This window comes from Hermetia illucens, chromosome 2, assembly GCF_905115235.1.
Source record: "Hermetia illucens chromosome 2, iHerIll2.2.curated.20191125, whole genome shotgun sequence".
NCBI classification, from domain to species: Eukaryota; Metazoa; Arthropoda; class Insecta; order Diptera; family Stratiomyidae; genus Hermetia; species Hermetia illucens.
Genome location: NC_051850.1, coordinates 94,311,022 through 94,332,972, shown reverse-complemented (window position 1 = coordinate 94,332,972; position 21,951 = coordinate 94,311,022). Strand labels below are relative to the sequence as shown.

At 38.3% G+C, this 21,951-nt stretch overlaps 1 protein-coding gene across 2 annotated transcripts in view; it reads right to left on the bottom strand.

Moving 5' to 3' along the window:
- LOC119648983 (myocardin-related transcription factor A) overlaps nucleotides 1-21,951 on the bottom strand; it is a 274,160-nt gene that overhangs the window by 53,925 nt on the left and 198,284 nt on the right. For both annotated transcript variants that reach the window (XM_038050904.1, XM_038050903.1), the window contains exons 2-3: nucleotides 7,915-8,184; nucleotides 7,008-7,169 (exon numbers count right to left, since the gene is read on the bottom strand). In XM_038050904.1, the coding sequence (XP_037906832.1) occupies nucleotides 7,008-7,169; nucleotides 7,915-8,184 (432 nt within the window). The remainder of the gene's footprint in view (nucleotides 1-7,007; nucleotides 7,170-7,914; nucleotides 8,185-21,951) is intronic.

Genomic DNA, 21,951 nt, shown 5'->3' with positions numbered 1-21,951 from the left:
GGTTTTATTTAATTACTGCTAATGGCGGATTTACGCCCATCCTATTATTTCCATAGATGAACAGCAATTGCCACAAAAGTGACACCATTCACATTTTCAAACAATCTAGAATTTCCGCTGGACCAGAAAGAAACAAAAATGGGATAAAAGTAATTCTGCAATGATCCCGAGAAGCTCCACCATAACACCGTGTCGGCCCTGTACATCTGTGATGAATACCACAGAGGAATATATTAAAACACATCGGCATGAGCTGCATTTCACACTCATGGATCGCCGAGATTCTGAGGTTTTAATTACCCTTAGCTGGGCGTAATTTTCCATGAGGGAAAGATGTTCTTCTTTCCAGTTCGTTAGCTTCATGACTTTTTTTCTGAATTCTTCAATGGCCCCGGAAGAGAAAGAATGTGCTTTTGATAATTAGACAGCAATTAAACGGATAATTTTTCATCAAGAAGACGAATAGATACAGACAGCTGCCATGTTTGCGGCAAATGCAACATTGAGTAGTTGGGAGGTATCGCGGTAATTTTAGACGGTTCTAGATGGCGGAAAATGTGATGGATCTCTGGTTGTTAAGACTGATGGAGTAGGTGCCAAGTAAAGTGTTTATATGGGTACTTTGCGGTTGGCTGTATATATGCTTACCGAAACTCCAAGTAAATCGATGATCGACTTGGTTTTATCTCTCTGAAAATTATAAAAAATTGTTCCTGGTGATTTAAATTTAATTAAAAAAAATTGATATTAAACTTTCACTGGAAAGTTTATGCTCCTGAATGAATTTACCTCGAAAAAGCAGACTTGTGTTACTTAAATCAAACTAATCTTTACTTAATCATAGCGAATCAAAAGGCTGCAACGTCCAGTGTGGATGCCAAAATAGAGAGCATTATTTAAAAATCGTCACGTGTACGACTTCTGTAACTAAAGTATAGCAAGCTGGCAGTGATAGACACCCCATATTCAAGGACACGGCAACATAGGCTTGGAAAACATTTAGGACGTAAAAGTGGAGACAGTAATACTATGTGAGCAATATTAGAGATCAAGTAGAAGTAGATAAATCTACCGGAGCATATAGCCGATCACCGACATATGATAAAGTGGCGTTTCAGCAAAAGATTGTAGATCACAAAGATAGTTTTAAAGAAAGAAAGAAAAAAAACATACGAAGAAGAAACTGTGAGGTCATCCACACACCATAAAGGAGTGAACAGGAGATACAAAAATTAGTTTGTACGTTGTTCTGCTTTCCTAACTCCACGATAGAGCAATTCAGTAAGTATATTGGTTGGCCGACTGAAGGTTAGAAGGCGATCCCGATACAACAAAAATCGACTAATTTCGATGAATTTTAGCAAGCATACATAGAAGCAAGTAAGCTATCAGGTAAAATGTTCCAAAAAACTGTGGGGTAAAGCGAAAATTAATCAATGGGCTGGAACGTATCGGGTACTCAGTAATCATATCGCACAAAGCCACCATATACTGGTTGTCCTATTTTCCTAAAAGAGATCATCGAAACATTAATTCCTCACCATGATGAATATTTTTCGAAGCTAGGCGCACAACGTGAGATGGAGGATATCCCATATGTTCCTGGATCTATGCAGTTGACTTAAAATTGGCAGAGCGAATGGGAGCACTGAGATCACGAGGAAACCACTTAATATACCTCCAAAAAGATCGAACTGATATCTATTTATCTATTGGATAGACTAAGTAAGATGATGATGATCATCATCATCAAAGGCGCAACACCCAGTATCCGGTCTAGGGCTGGCTTAATAAGGAAGTCCAGATATCCCGGTTTTGCGCCAAGGTCCACCAATTCGATATCCCTAAAATCTGTCTGCCGTCCTGACCCACGCCATCGCTCCATCTCAGGCAGGGTCTGCCTAGTCTTCTTTTTCTACCATAGATATGCCCTTATAGACTTTCCGGGCTGGATCATCCATACGATTTTACCCACAATATACCCACAGAATATCCGAAGAAGCATAGCAAAGGAGACAGAGCAATATATGGCTGGCAGATGGACGGTTGTTGTCAGCCAACAGAGCCTATTTCAGCTTACAAAAACTATTCTGCTTGAAACGCCTCATCATAGGGTCAAAGCTCTTACTGTACAAGACAATGATCTTGCCAGTCCTCATCTATTTCTCGCAGATTTGGGTTCTTAGCAAGAAAAATTGCGAACTCTTGGCTGCGTTCGAGAGGAGAATCCTTCGAAGATTTTCTTGCCCCTTACATGAGAGAGAGAGTATGTCACCCATCACAATAACAATTGTATCGATGGGAGGCTAGCACAATAACGGGCTCAACTTTGACTTTCAATTCTTCTGAGATTATAATGGATATCAGCTTCCAGAATGGATTCCTGCACTATGATTTGCAAGATGTTTATGTGGTAAACGCAGGAGGATCCGAAACGGAAACAGATCTAAATCTAATCTCCCGAAAAGGACCAAGGATAGAAACCAGCTATATGATCCAAGCTTTCAAGATTTTCTGTATGTTTGCGTCTGTGTATTTTAGCGATTAGCTTTGTGACAGTACAGAACATGCACATGTCTTCAAGATTTTCGCATTTATCATTGTAGAGTAATTTAATTGGAAGAGGCAGTTCTGCAGACACTACAACAGCTGAAAAACCAACCCTAAATTCAAATTGTCAAGCCCTGAATCTGCACTAAATTTTAGTTCAATAACATCCCAGCTCACCTCCAACAAGGAACAGGACAAGAACGTGCGATGACAGCTGAAGCTATAGTTTCTCGCATTAAAGTAACAAATAACAATAGGAAGATATACGACAATGTACAATCTTAGTGTTTGTTGTTGATATTATTAATTTGTGACCACAATCAAAATTAACGACCATTGTAATTCTTATCATTGATCAGAGTGTGTACCTGACTGATGTCATTGTCACGTAGGATCGTTCTCGTCCGTTCTTTAGAGGTTTGTACAAGACCAAGGCTTATTAAGATAACTTTACTGCCTGTTTGTCTTTCACATGCATTTTTCTCAGAAACGATTATACCAATTGACACCAAATTTGGTGGCAATGTTGGAACGCCCACGCATACAGTGAGTTACGTCGTTCTACGTGGAAATGAAGGGGAGCGAGGCCTCCAAATATGCGAAAAGGGAGTGTAATTTCTTTTTTCACCGAATGTAGTCATTTGGGGTATCAAAATGAAAGGTCTCAATTATGCACAAGGCGATGGGGTGGGGACTGAAGCGTGGTTATTTCTTTCAGATATCCGTTCCCAGAACCTTTCCAAACTAAAAATTTGAAATATCTTTCACACCGATATCTTTTCAAATAAAGTTCATAATAATATGATATATCAGAAGAATTTTTAGTATTTGACAGCAAAACCACCCTTAAGCACATCCTAAAATCATGGCATGCTATGATATAAGCTATAATATAAAACATGATCCCACCCAGTTGAGTGGAAATAACGCAATTACTAACAAAGTTGTAATAGGTCAAAGTGTCCGCTTCAGTACATATCCAACTAAGATCTTAATGTGAGTATAATGTAGCATATTTGACAAGAAATTCACGTTCGGCAATCGTAGAAAGTAAATAAAAATGTTGTTTCAAATTTGCAGATTGGATTCGCCATCTTTTATTTTTGCAGGAAAAATTAATGATAAATTCACGTTCGACGACCACGAAAACTTTGTTTTTAAATGTCCATAATTTGGTTTATATCTTGTTCAAATTCATTCTAATTAGGTATAAGCCATAGAGAATTCCATAAATTTTAATTACTTTAAATAATTACTGATTTCAATTCACTAATTCACTACAAGACGCTGCAGACCTGAAATTTCCAGACGATGTCTCGTTTGCCTCTGCACACGCGATATTGAATTTCATCGTAGTACAAATTTTCGTGTATTTTGGAATGATGAACAAATAAAATCATCAAAACCGCAAGTTTGGATGCCTTTTAATGAACCCACAACAGTTCTCAAACTTTGCTTTATTTTCGACCGAATCTGAGAAAAACTCCCCTTGAGTTGAATTTAAATTTAATCAACGAAATTCGGTATCACGCAACCGACGCGACGTGGAAGCAGTAATGCTTTTTGTGCCCAAAGTGGGCATGCAAAATGATCATTGGCGAATATAAGGTCTGAACCATCCAACAAACTGAAAAAGTGACGAATTTGGACCGCAACCCAGCCCAGAAACATGTGAAAATGCCCTTGCTTGTCTCTTTATTTGTCAGTTCTGGAAGGTGGGTTGAGTCCTTAATACTTTTTTTCACAACTTCTCAAAGTTGATGCCTCTTGAACCTGGTGCATTTGAGGCTTACACCAAAATGAACCTCAAAATCCAAAATTCGAGCAGTATTGGATATGCAGGACGGAGGCAATCAAAAATCTGATAATTCCTCTTTCAACTTTGATTTAACTGAATTATGGCCCGTCTCGCGGTATAATCAATCTGAGAAGTCTCTTTACATGGGGAAGTCCTGAAGCAGAGGATCGCAGAGAGACAACCTCAAGTTAATAAGGAAATTTATAGCTTAATTCCACAAAAGAAAATAATAATAGGGAAGAAAACCCACCACCAACGAAAGGAAGGACAACTTTGAAATATTGTTTTTGTTTTGGCGGGAGGCACTCAATATTTTAGAGTATAATAATAATTTCTTTTAAAAGTGAGGTGCGAGACTACTCAAGCTTGGAGCAGATTTACACATTGATGTCCTCCGAGCAGCCTGAGCAGCCCTCTAAGGTAATTCTTTACAACGAATTGGAGTAGAGGTATCGGTGGCCTAACTTCTAGTTCGTCGCCCAATGGTTGCGAGTCGGCGTTGACTCATAGGGTCTAAGGATCTTTTAATAATCCGAGGCAGGGGTACAGAAGCCGAAGTGGAAGTAGGTAGACCATCAAAGTAGTATGGTCTGAAATGATCCTGACCGCGGAACCTATACCTATAAACGTAATATCAAAAATGTTACTAGGCAAGTCACAAATGCAGAAATGGCGACAATTTCATTCTTATCGATACCATGTATAGTAAATCACGCTCCAAACACCGTTGACAAGTGACACATAAGAGTTGAATTGATTTGCAGCCCTACCAAGGTGATAAGGATGTAGATAGGGCAGCAAATTTGTTGAATGAATCAACACCAATTGACTAAGGAGAGCCTCCACGTGGTGCCACCGGGAAACGCGTACATTGACATGCTAGTCGCAGTAGGCGAATGCTCCGAGTCTACACGGGGATTCTTCTGAAGTGGCTTCGGCCACAAACCTTCACCAGAGAATATCTGGCAGTATTGGAACCATAAAAGACAATTCCCGACACGACGTGGCTGTAAACCTAACAAGAAGTTTCGGGAAAAGCAGAAGTACGTTTGCGGCAGCAATGACTTAGTCATGGTGAATGAACTACCACCTCATATGCATGGCTACATAGGTAAACAACTACAACAAAGTTGGAACACTTCCTAGCTTTACTAATGATCGTCAATAAGACATTACAATCCACACTACTTCAAAAAGCGATACATAAAAAAGGAATATTTGAAAGAGGAAACTGATTCATATTTTAACGCGTTTATACATCACCTACCTTCAATTAGGTTGTTTCATATAACGATAATATCACCTGCTGTACCATCAATGCAAGATTCTTTGTATGAATAGGACTCCCAAATCCAGCTGGTTTATTTTCACTAATTTTCAATTCAATAATGTCTCAAAATTAGATCAAAGCTTGCAAATGTATGCCAAATTATCAGTAATCCTCCAAAATTATACTTTGGAGCTGACAATTCTCTTGAGCTGTTAAACAGCCTTCTACACATTGGAGTGAAAATATCTTTTCTTACATTATACAAATTCAATTATACACTAGAAACTAATAGCTCGATGAGTGGCTATACCGAATTTGATTAAACTCCCATGCTATTTATTATGTTAATATTAAAACTTCCATTCAGAAGCAACAATCCGTAAAATACACAATGACTTCTATCAATTAATGATTTTAATTTACACTACCCTTCAATGCAACCAAAAACGACGAGATCAAAGTTAGTAACAAATGCACTTGAATATCCTTGGATAGGCGTTAATTCCACTTCACAAAAAACAAGTATTGCAATTCAGATACAAGATATGCCTCGTCAGAGCAATACTTAGGTTGATACGCTATGGGTGTTAAGTCTCTGGAGATAAGCCCTCCGCGTAGTTGAGTACCTAATCAAAATTTCATCCGGCACATTAATCTTTAACCTTTCGCCGCGTGTAGCACCTGCCAGAAACTAGATCGTTTCCAAGAAAATAATGTACAGCATGCACAATACTTCCTCAGAAAGAATTTCTTTGCTTTACAAAGATTGATTCAGAATCGAATCTTGCCTGCCGGTGAATTCTGTTATTTCCTATGCTTCTATGGTTTAATATCATTTTTTATAAGGCCAATTAAATTTTAGAACCGCTTTCGTTCATTTTCTAAGCCGAAAATGGTATACTAATTGATAACCAGATGTTTATATTTCGCAGACGGTGCTCACTCAATCTGAGATCGTTGGCTTCTATCTCCAGCCAGAAGTGTTGCAAAACTTGTTTTCAATTTCCAGTAAAGACCGGACCCGGAATCAGATGTTCGCACTCATTGCCGATTTGGATCTCTAGTTGCATTCGATGAAATTTTTTCTTACCCCCGGAGGCCAATTTACGAACCTAAAAATGAACTAGCGTATGTGCCCGAACGTACAAGACTCCTTTATAATTTAATTAACTATCCCAACGTATCCCTCGTCTGCCACTAGATTGATTAAGAACGCAGTACACAACCACAATGGCTGTACGGCATGTTTCCCGGGAAAATATCTAAACCGATGAGAAATGCCCATTTCCTTAGCTTAATGAGAAAATATCGAGGCTGGAACTTACTATCTATTATTTTGTGCGAGCATGTTCAGTTCGCGTTAAGCTCTATCGAAGGACGACAACTTACATTCTTTGTTTTTGTCCATGGCCGGTTGCAATGGACTGGAATCGACAATCGCTTTAGGTGGTGACTGCCTGGAATCATAGCAATTTGTCATTGTTGTGTTTGACCCATCAGTCCCAAACAAAGATGGTCCCGTGGAAGCTGAAGGATTACCTAAACGGTCACCTGTAAATAGACATTGGAAAATAGGAAAAGAAGAAAAGACACGGGTCAGAGAAGGTAAGCAAAAAGGATTTAAGCTTTCACGCAACGAATAAATCCCAACGGACACACATTACACATCGAAAACAGAATAGAGAAATTCTTAGGCGTAAAAGTAAAATAGTTCAAACTGACGGCAAACTAAATCTCTTGTTTTTTACTTTCAACAAAGAAAGAAGGAACAATGTCGTAATCGTAATGTTTCATTTGTCATATGCGTATATGAACATATGAACAATTAAAAATTAAAAGAAAGTCATCAATTTCGTTCCATAAATTCATTTGGACTTGGGGGAAAATTCTACTGTTGTGAAAAAATGGATCTATCTCAATAGGCTTCAAGAAAAAGTTTGCTATCATTTTGAACAAGGATGTAATGTACAGACACATTTGATGAATTGAGACTATTTGCGAGGAAAATTGTTCGACAAAGGTCGGAAAAAATACTAATAGAAATAGGAAAGCAATGGGATGTAGACATCTATGTGCATTAGCTTAGATACACATATCTGATGATGTTTTTATACCGACAAGAAAAGGAAGAAGGACAAGACAAACCAGGTATAAAAAGCCAATCTTTCACCCGCAAGACATACATTTATCACACATTTAATCACGCACGTATCAGATTCCTCCCACATACCAGGCAAACAGACTTTCTTATGCTTTCATACGTACAATCCAATTCTTCTCAAATGCGTCAACTCACCCTCAGCCATTCCGTTGAATGATTCGTGTATAAGAGTTTCCTGATAAGATTTATCTGTTGTGGCTACTTGTACTGTTATCAAACCGTTACAAAGGCCCGAACCCGTTAGAGTTGTTTCTGTTGGTAATGTTGTTATCGACGACGACGACGGTGAAGTCGCTTCTGGACTGTTCTGAAACCAGTTTGGAAAACTTCCCTTCAGCGTGTCGATTAGATCCTGATCGAGCGTTAAACGCCACGATACAGGGCCGTCCACGCCCTGCGTAGACTCTGCAATCAGAAGAAAAAAAATTATATTAGGGAATGCAATAAGTCCATAACGAGTGGAAGAAATTCCTTATGCTATTGAGGTATAATACAAGCAGTAATATTTTTCGGCACTTCACAATATCATAGATTGTAAATGAATCAATTTTTTATTCTCCATTATTATTTACCACTTTCTCCCATATTTCCGGCAGATGGTTCATCCCATTCGCCAGAAATGCCCGAGATGAGGGCTACAGAAAAAAAATCCTGGCGCGGGTGACAATGATGCGGAAAAACTGGCCCAGGATGAAAATTACATGAGCCTTCCATTTTTTCATCTTCTTCTCGTCAAGCTTGCTCGAAATCCATTCCGTTCACGAACCAAGGAAAACAACTTAACAGATTAGAAATTGAGTTCAATAAGTGGCAGCCGTTTGATGAAAGGTTCAGTGACTAAGGCGAGCGCTAAAGAACTTCCCATCCGAGCTCTTGTTTGATGAATGCCATTATGTGTAGTTCGCTTTAAAATAAGTTGTTTTTCGTTTAACAGAAGATTTTCTTGACGCAGGCTACGTGCTGACATCGGTACGCTACGATAACGCAATCGTTGGTTCGTATTTAGTCAGGCATCAGGCAGGTTTTATTAAATTGTTTCTGGTTGCCCGTTTAAAAATTATTTGTCCTTTCTTCCGAAACAACGATGGTTCGATACAGTAGATGTTCCCAGGCTTCAGGGCTAATTTTTGCAAAAACGGTGCATTTTCTTTAGATTCCACATTTTCGACAAAAAACGACCGAAAATAATTTTTTAAAAAAAAACTATGTAGCGTATCACAAAAATCCTATGTACTTCCATGTAGAACATAATTGTAAATATACACTTGAAATTTTGATCAATCGGTCAAGAAGTGTCCAAAACAAAAGAGAAAAGAGAATATGTCATTCTTAAGATGTTAGGACATTTTTCAGCGAAAAACCTAAAGATCAATTTTTGAAACATCTACATTTGATTTAATTATGATTTTGGCTTGACAATTTTTCAATGTCAATATAAAAAAAAACCCAATGTGAGATATCCTGGAAATCCTAGCTTAGAATGCACTCAAAATTGAGGGGGGCCGTTAAGAAAGTAGGAAAACAGATTGGGAGAATAGCACAGCTAGTAGCGCTTACTATTTAAAAAACAACTGAAGGGGCAAAGCTTAAGGTCATCGGAGAGAGAAGATTGCTGATGAAGAATACAAACAATAATGGGCCCAGTATGGAAGCTCGTGAAGTACCAGAAGAAGGTTACAGAGGTAGGAGGCGCAATGAGTGATGAATGTAAGGAGAGGCGAGTTTTGACAAAAGCACTGTATAATTAACAGAGTCAAAGGCCAGAGATTCATTTAGATACTGTAGCTTGCCCCCAAAAATTGATACATTTGACTACAAGGTTGGCAAAGTCTAGTAGGTTACTAGCAGTGGATCGAATTATCACAAAGCCGTGTTGCTCTTTAGCTACAAAGTTGGTGCGCACTTAACCTGCCGTCAACATACCTATAGGAGTAAACAAGTCGGGAAACCGGAAGCTGGACGCTTCAGGTACGAAAGGTTTTGTGTATTTCTTAGTACGTAGCACGTAATATATCCATATATTATGTGAGAGTATCCACTTTCGAGTGATATTGACATTCATAGTCTTCAATTTTCAAAGAAGCAACAAATTTGAGGTATTATAACTTTGTTAGTAATAGTGCGATTTCCACCAAACTCAACTCAAGATCATGCTCTATATTATAGCCTATATCACTGCAAAATTTCATGGTACTAGGATGAACTTAAGGAGGGTTTCTAATCAATTACAAAAAATTGTAGTAATATACTATTATTAACTTTATTTAAACAGATATCGGTATGGAAGGTATTTCGGAGCCCAGGCACCATATAGTGGCAGCTTCCTGATTTTTTTCAGATTTTTCGGTTTGGTAGTTTCTGAGAATGGCCCCCTTAAAGAAGTGATCACTTTCAACCCCCCGCGCTCCCGACCCTTCCAACGAATGTAAAAACTAAGATCGGCTTTGAAAAGTACTAATCAAGACCTTTAATTTGATACCCCACATGACTATATTTGATGAAAAAAAATTTTACACCCCCCTTTTGCATGTATGGGGTACCCCCCTTAAATTCGACGTAAAAGGATGTAATTCACTGTATGCGTGAGCGTTCACAGTTCCCACCTTTCTACCAAATTTCGTGTCAATCGCTATAACCGTCTCCGAGAAAAATGCGTGTGACGGACAGACAGACAGACAGACAGACAGACAGACAGACAGACAGACAGACAGACAGACAGTACACACCCACGTACCCCAAGAGTACGTTGTCTCCGCGGGTGTCCCACAGGGCTCCGTACTGGGCCCACTGCTGTGGAACATCATGTACAACGATGTTCTTAATCTTCCCCTTCCGGAGGAAGCCACGGTGGTGGGCTACGCCGATGATATAGCGCTGGTTGTTGTCGCAAAGCATCTCGAAGATGCTGAGTTATACTCATGCGAAGCGATCAGTGCTGTTAAGGGTTGGCTTGAGAGTTCTGGTCTGACACTTGCGGAGGAAAAAACGGAAGCGGTCCTTATCACCAAGCGCCGTAAAAGAAATTTTGCCCGTATTCAAATTGGGAATCATATCATCACTTCTAAGCCTGCGATCAAATACTTGGGAGTGATGATAGATGGGAAGCTTAGCTATAAAGCACATGTGCAGTATGTCTATGACAAAGCATCCACTGCGAGTGTGGCCCTGGCAAGAATGATGCCAAACGTGGGAGGGCCACGGCATGCTTCCAGGTTGCTTATAGCGAGGGTAGTGAATTCGATCCTGCTCTATGCAGCTCCAGTTTGGGGAAAGGCATTGCAGGTTACATTTAACGGTAACAAACTGAGTTCAGTCTACAGAAGAACAGCCCTAAGAGTGTGCTCGGCATTCAGGACGGTCTCAGATGATGCAGCATTCGTCATTTCTGGAATGATGCCCATTGACATCTTGGCAGACGAGATGACGAATATATATAATGCGAAGTCTACCTCTCCTTTATCGCAGACGAAGAACGCCGAAAGGGAGAGATCGTTAAATAGATGGCAAGAGCGTTGGGAACGCTCGGGAAAGGGTCGGTGGACACACAGGCTCATCCCTGCCATCAAGGAGTGGTTGGAGAGACGGCACGGTGAGATTAATTATAATCTTACTCAGTTTCTCACGGGGCATGGAGGATATCGCCAGTACCTGTTCAGGTTTAAACTGGATACCTCACCCCATTGTCCAAACTGCGATGGAGTCCCAGAGGACCCAGAGCATGTATTCTTCCACTGTCCAAGGTTTGTGGAGGAAAGGAAGAGCCTAGAGGAGACTTTAGGAGAGGTGCTCGTGCCAGAGAATCTGGTACGAAGAATGCTAACATGTCAGGAAGACTGGGATGCGATCAACTCTATGGTCGTATCTATCCAGAGCAAACTGCGAAAGGCAGAGGAGATCAGAAAAGCGCGGTTACGTACGCCGCGTAGAGACGAAAGGGGACGAAGCTAAAATGAGCTGACTCCGCCCTGTGATGTAATACCGTACGGTGGTTCCACGGGTCTTGGAGGGAGTCGGGGGTGGTTTTAGTGGGTAAGAATCCCACACGCTGGCGTGTCCAGGCCAGTGTCTTTTGAAGATTTCCACCTCCTCAAAAAAAAAAAAAAAAAAAAAAAAAGACAGACAGACAGACAGTAAACCGATTTTAATAAGGTTTTGTGTTTACACAAAACCTTAAAAAAAGGTCTTTCAACAGGCTGATCTGAACAAGAACATGAGACCGAGCGATGTATGATGTCTGGACGTTTTTGTTTCAACGGATCAACTGTTGCCTGTAGGAGTCCACATGATGTTTTTTTTTTTTTTGGGAGTAGGGTAGGTAAATGCGTTTACACACAGAGTGTTGGACTCCAGCAACAGCGCGCTGGCGGACTACCAACTAAACACCTCCCTGTCATCAGAGAACTAGCCTGGAACCGTTTGACACATTACTTCGGGCTAGCCCTCCCGCTCTCCCGACTTTGGGAGCCTTCAAGTCAGGTAATTCCTTTCACCAACGGGAGGGGAGGGGAGGATGGTTTGACCAGGTTTTAGAAGTTCATAGTACCTTGACATCATGGATATTCGGCTTCGGCGTCGATATTTCCGGTTGACCGGGCTTTACATACGGGTCCTTCTACTGAATCCATTTTTTGTCTCCGGTTATGATTCGATTCAGAAACGATTGTCTTTTGCACCGCTTAAGCAACATTTCCTGCACGCAAAATCGTCGTTCGACATTCCCATATGGGATACGGTTCTGAGTGGTTTCGAAATAGCTTATTGAGTAACTTCCAACATTTTTGCGAGGTTTTTTGCACTTGGTCGAATAATGTTTCTAATTTCACATTTTCAAGCTTTTAGGTAGGCCCAAACGTACCTTGCATCAAGATACAAATTGCCATTTTTAAATCGTTGCAACATTTATCCAATGTGCGGATTCACACAAACTTCCACTAGCATTCGATGCGCCTCAGTTGCACTTTTCCTCCAATAGAAATAAAAAATCTAAACTTCCTACAAATGGTGCTCATTTGGAACGAGACTCAACCAAACGCAATAAAAAATAAACTTGTTCTACAAAACTAATAGGTTTCTAAGGAATATTTGATCGATAGATATTGACACTTCACTTTCTTTTGGAACGCAATACTATAGAAATGGAGGGTATTTTGGGGATGTAACTTGATGTTCATCACAATCATTTTTTTCAGATAGTTCGATATTCCTTTCTAGACTTACATATCAGCGACTTTACTGAAGGTCGCGACGCTTTGAATTGAATAAGATCGGCATCGCTTTCGGATATCTTAATTTTTTCCTCTACAATGTGGTTCATGCATGCACTTATGAATCTTAGCGACGTAGAACTGAAGATGAGCACAAGTTTTCGCAAAGGCACGCAAAATAAGGTGGCAGGAAATAATAAGTAGGCGAAATTGATCGTAAATATTCGTTCGAATACTGAAGCTCTACTGTCAACATATATAGGAGGCTCTTTTAGACACTTCAATCCCTCGTGTGAACGAAAAATTCACGTGCTCTTTGGCCGATACGTGATACCACACTTGGATCTGAAATACGAAGCTAACATGTGGAAATAAATAAAAATCGCGCGCGTAGAGCCGTAGAATTCGAGATCCGAGAGCCGTTATCGAGAAGGAAGATCCACGAGGAATCACGTCCGAATCCACAACAACAAATCAATCATATTATAACAATTCAAATGTTGATGACTTTTATTTCAATTTTGTTGGATGATAGTTTACTATAAAAGACAATATCTAATTATGTTTTCAGTCAGTCAGAATTCAGCTGTCTGTATTTTAACATTGATTCTAGCATGCGAGATCACGAAGAACTCTAATGACCTAATCACTAGGATAGTTTGTCCTTTTCAATTTTTTGCCCGTAGTTTTCCTTGTTTAAAAGATTATGTTGACAACTGATTCACCCCTATCGATTTCTTCGTTTCGTGTTTATTCCCAGATCTCATTTTTTCTAGATTAAAGCTGTTCAAATTAGCGACCTGTTAATTAATGTCATTTTAAATAGACTTGCCTCATAATTATATAGTCTTGTGTTTTATTTGAATTATGCAGGGAAGAATCCAACCACTAATATTCTTTAATCAGCACCCCATCGAAGCCGATATCTTCTTCAACACAAGATTCCTTACGGAAATTGTTGAAATTGTGGATATTATCTCAAAAATCCCCATTCAAAATCAAACAAATTTTACACACGCAACAGAAAGATATTTATTATATTCTGCAGAAAACTGAGTTGAGTTTGACTTAATTTCACGCAAGGTACATCGTAGGTATGTCTGCTAGGTAAGACCTTAGAAGTGGTACAAACAATGAAAATAACTTAACCAGAAAATTAAATTTGATTATTTTCAAGAAAACATAAGAAACAGTCGACTATTGTAGTCGCCATTGATTTTGTATCTTGTAAAAATAGATACATTTCTTTAGTGTGCGTGGCTACCAAAATATTCATTTTAAGTGCAGCAGAACGACGCCTTCGCTGGCGGCCAATATGTCACCCGTAACAACTTGTATTGGACTAATTTTATTTAACCCTCTGTCGATTTTTGGCATAAATAAATCACATCACAGCGCACCACACGATTGATGATGATCACACGATCATTGTCAACACACAACATTTTTTTAATTGTCCCAGTTGGAATGAGTCTGCATCTACATCTATTATAGAGTAAGCGGCGGCGTAACTCACAGATGTCACAGTTATCATCGACCAATTTAAAATCGCCGTCGATCAAAATCGAAAATCCAATTCAATTGGCAAGATCATTGACATGTTGAGGTGACTGAATTTTGTTTAAAAAAAGGAGCGCACGTTCGTTGTTTGTTGTTGCTGTTCAGAATAGTTATGCTTTATATTTAGTTTGATGCTTGCTAAATTAAAATTAGATGATTTATTGGATGGTCATTTAGTCCGAGTGATGTAACATTTACGCAGAGTTTCAGGATTTCATTATGGTAAGCCGGCAAAACAGAAGCACCGCATGATTTCATATCAAAGGATTCGATTTATTTCAAGGGATATCCTGTCGTTTAGCCCCTTGCTGGAATCCACTGTAAGGATCGATCGTTCTCGTTTTCTTCCTGTCAACTTTGGGAAACATTCAGATTTTTTTCTCCCATATCTGGATGAAAATTTTAGCGGGCCTTGAATATAATTAAAAAAAATATCGCAATAGCAAGGCTACAGATAAAAATATTTATCTATAAATGGCTCATTTATCGTCTGCTCCTAGATTATCACTATATATAACATTCCTTACAACTGACTTCGCAACAATAAACAAATCTTGAATTATTTTTAACAGTTACAAAAATAAATCCATTCTCTAGCATAAATTACATAGAAGCATGAATGAATGGCTTATACCCAACAATTACTCAATACTTTACGCGGTGAGCTTTCTGCCGGATTGCAAACTAATAATAGCGTCTAGGAAATATCTCAGGAATTTGGATAAAAAGAATTATTGATCAAGGAATGAATGCAGTCAAACGAAAAATGGAAATGAATTTCATCACTTTTTTATGAAAGAACCATTCAAGAATGGATCTTTGCAATAGGAAGAAGATAGTGATGATTTCTTTCCGTAAGAATACCATACAACTAACCACACAATGAACTCAGCGCTTAATCCACGAAGATACATTTGCTGCATAATTTCGAATATTTCATGAACGTTTATTACATCAACTCACGATTCTTTTCAGACCTTTCTCCTGAAAAATGATTCAACTATGTAACAATTCATTTCCAATTTAATGGAAATAGTTAAACATAAAATCATTAGTAGAATATGTTTTTCACGCTTTGAAGATGTATCGGGCAATGTAGTTTAAAGTTGTCACATCTGAATCGTGGTTGAACCAGATTTTGGAAAATTACAACCATCGACTTGGATGATATGCTCATACTCTACGTCTTCACTTTGCTGGTTAGTTGTTGCTGTCTTTAATAAGATTTTCACCGCTATTTTTCTTCTTCTCTTCATGCTTAAGGCGGCTTTGCTGTTTGCTTTCTTTATACGCGCGAATCCACTCTAGACGATTCCGTCATGGTCTTTCAAATCAACTGAGACAAAAGGTCAACAATCGATTTTGTTGTCTCTGGGAAGAATGCTTACACACTTGTTAGAAATAAGTGACCTAGTTATGGCCTGAAGGCTGTGATCGTTTGGGTTATTTGAATGTTCATAAATTCCCCATTTGAATGTGTGTTCTCAGGTAAGTTGCGATAGAAAACGTAAATTTATTAACCATTTATATCTTGTTGTTAAGCTGTATGTGCCGGCTTTCGGAATCTGACGTGTTATCAGGCAATTTTGCATGAAAAGTACTTAACTGTTCGCTTCGTTGATTTCTTAAATAAAGTTATAATGCCCAGATTCGAAGTGCTTAATTAGAGACATAACAAATGTTGGAAGATCTCATTCCACTTTTAAAATCTAAAACCCTACTAACATTCCCAGATATGGCTACATACATATATGGTGGTCTAATTGGAACCCAGCACCCACCACGTCCACGCGTCATTATCTGTCCGACGAAATGCTTTAGATATCATAATAAATATGTTGAAGAACATTAAAAAAAATGTAATGGCTTCCAGCCATTCATATCGGCGATAGAGAACACACTTCAAGTCACGTTTTAAGATGGCTGGATTGTGTGCCTTAGACATTTTGCTAGGGAATATACCTAAAAATTTAAAAACAAAGTTTATTCGTCACCTTATTCCTAATTCTCAGAAAGGTTTCAAAAATCGACCATTTCTTTAGGTGAACTATCCCTGTATATCCTTGTATAGCTCTAGATATCTGTATAAAAAACCTAATACGTTTTGGATTTTTCAAATTTTTAAGATTTGAAATTTGAACCTGACACATCTATCTCACAAGTTCAAAAAGCCTCTGTCACATGGGTTTAATTTGATTATCAACTAATAGAAGAATTTTTTCAAAAAATGGAAAAAAGTTAGTTTCAAGCAGTGACTAAACACTCATATTTCAAATGCTTAAGACAAATAGAAGTGAAAGATGAAGATGTTCATGCTTAGATAAGTGAAAAAAAATTAGAAAATCCGCGGGACGGTTTTAAGTGGTCAAGCTGAGTGCGCGAAACAGTTTAAGGCAACAGTTATATCACATCAGCTAGCAAATATATCGCCTCATTTTCCTGGGGTGTACACGAAATCAAAAAAGCAATAACTGGACAGTAGTATGCGTCGTTATTGCATCGGTTGATCGAAGAAATCGAGGATGAATGTCCTCATTTGAAAAAAAAATCCAGTTTAATCAAGACAATACACGAGAGTACATCAGCGGACAACACTTGACCGATAAACGAGAAGACTATCTCCACAATTTTACCCGCTACCCCAAGCACCATTTATTCCACTTCTTCGAATAAATTAAAGCGGTGATCAGCGGGTGATAATCGAGCGGAGTCGTGAACCGTTTTTGCCATATGTGATAGAATATTGTCCTGATGGAAAATTATCTTGTGTTGGCTCTTTTGGTATTTTGATTGTTTTTCAAGCAGCGAAGATTCAAATCAACTATAGTTAGTAGCGGCAGCAAGGGAGACCTTGACTTCAAGTATGAAAGGTTTTGTTGATTTTATGTGTAAGAATATACACAATGGTTCCATTTATACATAGCTTGTAATGTATACACTTTGAATACCTCCATGATTTTTTTTCAGATTTTTAGGTTGGGTAATTTCTGAAAACGGGTCCTTGAAATAATTGACCCATCTCGGAACCCGCACTCCTCCTGTTTGCAACCAATGTCAAAAATGATATTTGTTTTGAAAAGTAATAATCGAGACCTTTCATTTGATACCTCACATATATTTCTCAATATAGGGATGAGTACACCGTCAGCAGCATTCAGGCCTCCACGTACTAAGAAGCGCCTGCGTGGCTGATGTCTTCGTACACATAATAATTGATGCGGAATATATATCAGCGGCGCAAGAGATCGTTTGGGAAATTAACGAGGATACAATTAGATTTATAATTGAAACATCTACACATAAATAATAATATTATGATTTTAGGATGAGCTTAAAGGAGTTTTTAAGAAAATTAAAGGATACAGCAATATACTGCTGTTGACTTTATTTGGGTAGAATTGGGAGTCTTTGTGGACCCAAACGTCATACAACGTCTTCATCGTGATTTTCAATTGCATACTCTCTGAGAATACGTCCTTAATTCAAATCTACAATCCTTAAATCACCAACGTGAAAACTAAGCCCAGTTTTGTCAAGTACTTTTACTTTGATGCCGCAAATGGCTACAATCATCAACAAAATGTTACACCCTACTTTTGCATATATTTTCCGTAGAGTTTTCCTTTAAACTATAATAACGCTGAAATCCCTGTCCAGCATGATTAACCGTTGGATCGCACGAAGATTAGACCAAATACATAAAATAATCAACACATTTTTAATAATTCGAAAAAAGTATTCCTATTATGCGTGCTGAGTTAAACTCAACTTTAACGGAATAAATCGAATTTTAAACTTGTAGTATCGCGCGAAACCAACAACAGAGAATTCATCAAAGTCAAGTGATTAATGCAAGCACCGAGCACCGACTTGAACAAGGCTCAATGGCTTGGGTTTGCATGAGTTAACACGCACATTGAGTTTAAATTTAATTGTTTCGTTAATTATCTGTACTCATTGGTTTTTTGCTTCAAGATAATCTTGTCCGTTGGGAGGAGTGAATTTCAGAGAATGTGTTAAGTCACAGAATACTACATATGAAAGCCATTGCCATTAAGTCTGTTTTGTAAGCTTAACTGAACTGGAAACCAGGAGGCAATGAAGAGGTTCAGAATTCGCCCGGAGACAGTGAAAAAGCTGAAAAATTGGTCAGGATATAAGAAGGATGCTGGAAAACGGAAGTAGATGAAGTAAATATAAAAGATCAAAGCTGTGAGGAGCAGGAGATTATTAAAATGGTGATTATGTCCAAACAAAATTAGGACAAGAACAACAAGAATGATAAATGAGCAATTGAAATGTAACATTGTTAATATCTTTTCCCACCTGGAGAAGATTCCCAACACTTCTACTATAGTTGGAACTGGCGCAAGCAACCTGAAATAGCTGGTGGTAAAAATTTGGAAGATTTTCAACAAAACTTAACCCTGTTTCTAAGTTTTAAAACCCCAAAGAAGGCTGTAATATTCCATCTCCCATATAAAAACACTCTAACCATGACTTTTCCGCCAGATCTGATCAACTTCACTTTCTTTGGCGTTGAACCAGCTTCCACCTACTGCTTTGCCTTCTGGTTATTTTCTGGCGTATAGCGGTGGACCCATTTCTCTCTCCGTCGTGATAAATTACCATACGAAATCAGTCGGGTCCCTACTGAATTGGTCGAATCTTTGTTGCAGACAACAAAAATGTCTTGACAGATAACGGTATCTCAAAATCACGTGGTCAGTAAGGCACATACACAATTTTGTCGCACCAATTTCTTCAGTAGTAAACTGATCAAAGACTAATTTTAAATAAAATTAATTTCAATTACAATTTTGTGGCAACAATTTTATAACCGTTTGCAGAGTATTCAAAGATGAAAAAGATAAGTGTTGAAGTAGAGAAATATGTCACAAAGGAGCTGCAACCGGGACATTCTTATAGGTAGATATCCTGCAAATTTGATATATAAAAAGTTTTTATTATATAGGATGTTTTTATGCAGAAGGGGTAGGTGCGTTGCATCGAATCAATGGAAATATAGACTCACATGTTGATGATTGATAAATGACACATGACAAGTTTGCGAAAGTAGGGTCGAAGTTTTGAGAGCACAATAATGCAACAGGACAACATAAAGTCAAAAAACAATAGGGCTCTTAAGGAAAGAAAAAATGTCATTGCTGGATTGGCCGCAATAATAATCGGACTTAAACCCTATTAATTAATTTCTTTTGTGTCAAAACTGTGTAAATAGCCCAAAATGGATTTCATTGTTTTCTGGTTAAATAAATTAATTTTTGCATCACTTTTTGATTTTTATATTATCTACAATAAATTGTCTTTCGAAAACCGTAAAAAGTTTTTTAAATTTATCTTTCGATTTGGACAAATTTACCAACAGTCTAGGATGTAAAAAACATTTACACAACCCTGCGCCACACTGTAAATGACACAAAAATTGCTAACTCTTCCTAGCATAATGGGGAAATGTTAAATCCACCCACCTAGTAGCACTTGCAATAAAATTAACATGATTCCCATTCAATTTATTGATCTATTAGCAGCTGGAGACCGAACTGAATTATCGGGAGAAAATCAAACTGCTGACAAATGAAGAACAAGCAAACTACCCCGATGATGGGGAATTTTAAAAGTGAGAGGGTAAGATAAACTCCATATGAGTACTACGGGTGACATTAAAATATACAGTCTGATCGATTTTTCCAAAGGGGCGTCGGAAAATCCCCCAGTCATCATAATATTAAAATTCGAACATTTCATATAGTCCGGAAGTTTGTTTGGTTATTATGATCGCCTTCATATTTCTGACCACATCTGTAATTTGCATTCCAGATAAAATGCTCAGGATATCAGGTAAACACGTGTGGGTGATTTAAAATTTTAAATAAGGTGTGGGCTATTGCCAATGATGGAAATTTGATACAAAATTTTTTTTAATATTGGAAGGCTGGTCCTAAAATAATGTTAGAATTCTTTTATAAGTAAATATTTAAATCACTATCTGCCTTCCCTTTCAAAATTGATAAAATGCATTGAAATCAGAATAAACCGAAAGCCGTTCCACACCGCAGAGATTTGCATAACACAATGAACGCTTTTACGTATTCAAATGAGATTCTAAATTGAAAGCATCCATCTCCTCCAGAGCTTGTGAAATTTCCATGTAAAAGCTGACAATGGCTCAATTTCAAAGGGAAAAAGGTTGGATGCTCTTGACAAAATCCATAATCAAAGAAGCTCCTTTTTGCTTGGCAGTTGACTTATCAATAGTCAGAGAAGGAGCTTGTCTGGATTGAAACTAGTAATTGGAAAATTGAAAACCCTCCCAAGTCATGGGGGCGGGCAAATCCACGCATTCTAAATACCAACAAAGTGTTTCTCAAAGAAAATTAATGTAAATCCATCATTAAATCTGTTGATTTAAATCGTTGAAAATATTCGTATAAATCACTCGATTCATGAACATTCATCCGTTGGTGATATGAAAATATGTTAAACGAGCGCCAGGGAAAGAAATTGTTGCATTAATTCACCACCATTGAATTTTCTGTAATTCAAGCTTTCATCCAAGTGGTTTTTGCATTTAAATGTCGGAAACGTGCGTGTTTCCAACAATTTACGTTGCCCTGTACTGCGAACGAAATCGATAGTTCTTTCCATTAGAAGAGATTTAGATGTAGGAACTGTGGATGATTTTCTTCTCGCTTTTCCATTTTCCCGGCTGATCCCTCTTCGCTTCAGCTTTGCCACTTGTTTTTGTCGCGGTTGGGATAAGTAGAAGATCCGAATCCCGTAGATAATACAAAAAGCGTGTCAGAGCATGAAGACGTTCAGCGATTTACATTCTTGTCCGGCAACAGTTAGATACGGATTTGTTGTCAGCGCTGCACGACTTAATCTGATTTCATTCGAGTCCAATTAGTTGAAGAAATCCTGCACGTGGATAAACTGACCCCCGGGCGTTCAAGTAGGAGTGCTAGTAAAGGGTGAGGCGTAGCGATGTACCCAATGAGAAGCAATGAGGCTAAAAATTTTCAAGTTGATTTTCCGGCTGAGGACTAAGAAATTCCGCTTTCCAGAGTGGGAACTCACATCTTGTATTACGTATACTAAGTTTTAAGGAAGGGAAACAGGAATATTAATCGCACAACAGCTCGACAACAGCTGAGCATCGTAGTAACCATAAATGTATGTGGGGTTGAATAATAAATGAATATGGGGTTAGATGCGGTTCAATATTTTCTTGAACCTGAAAGTTGACCTCTTTCAGCGTGTGTACATATGTATAAACTCATCCGAACGACATATTCTACTCGTGTAGTACTATCAGTGAAGAAGAAATTCAGTGCCAGTGGACACATGCATTATCGAGTTTGTTCATAGAAACATAATTTATTAC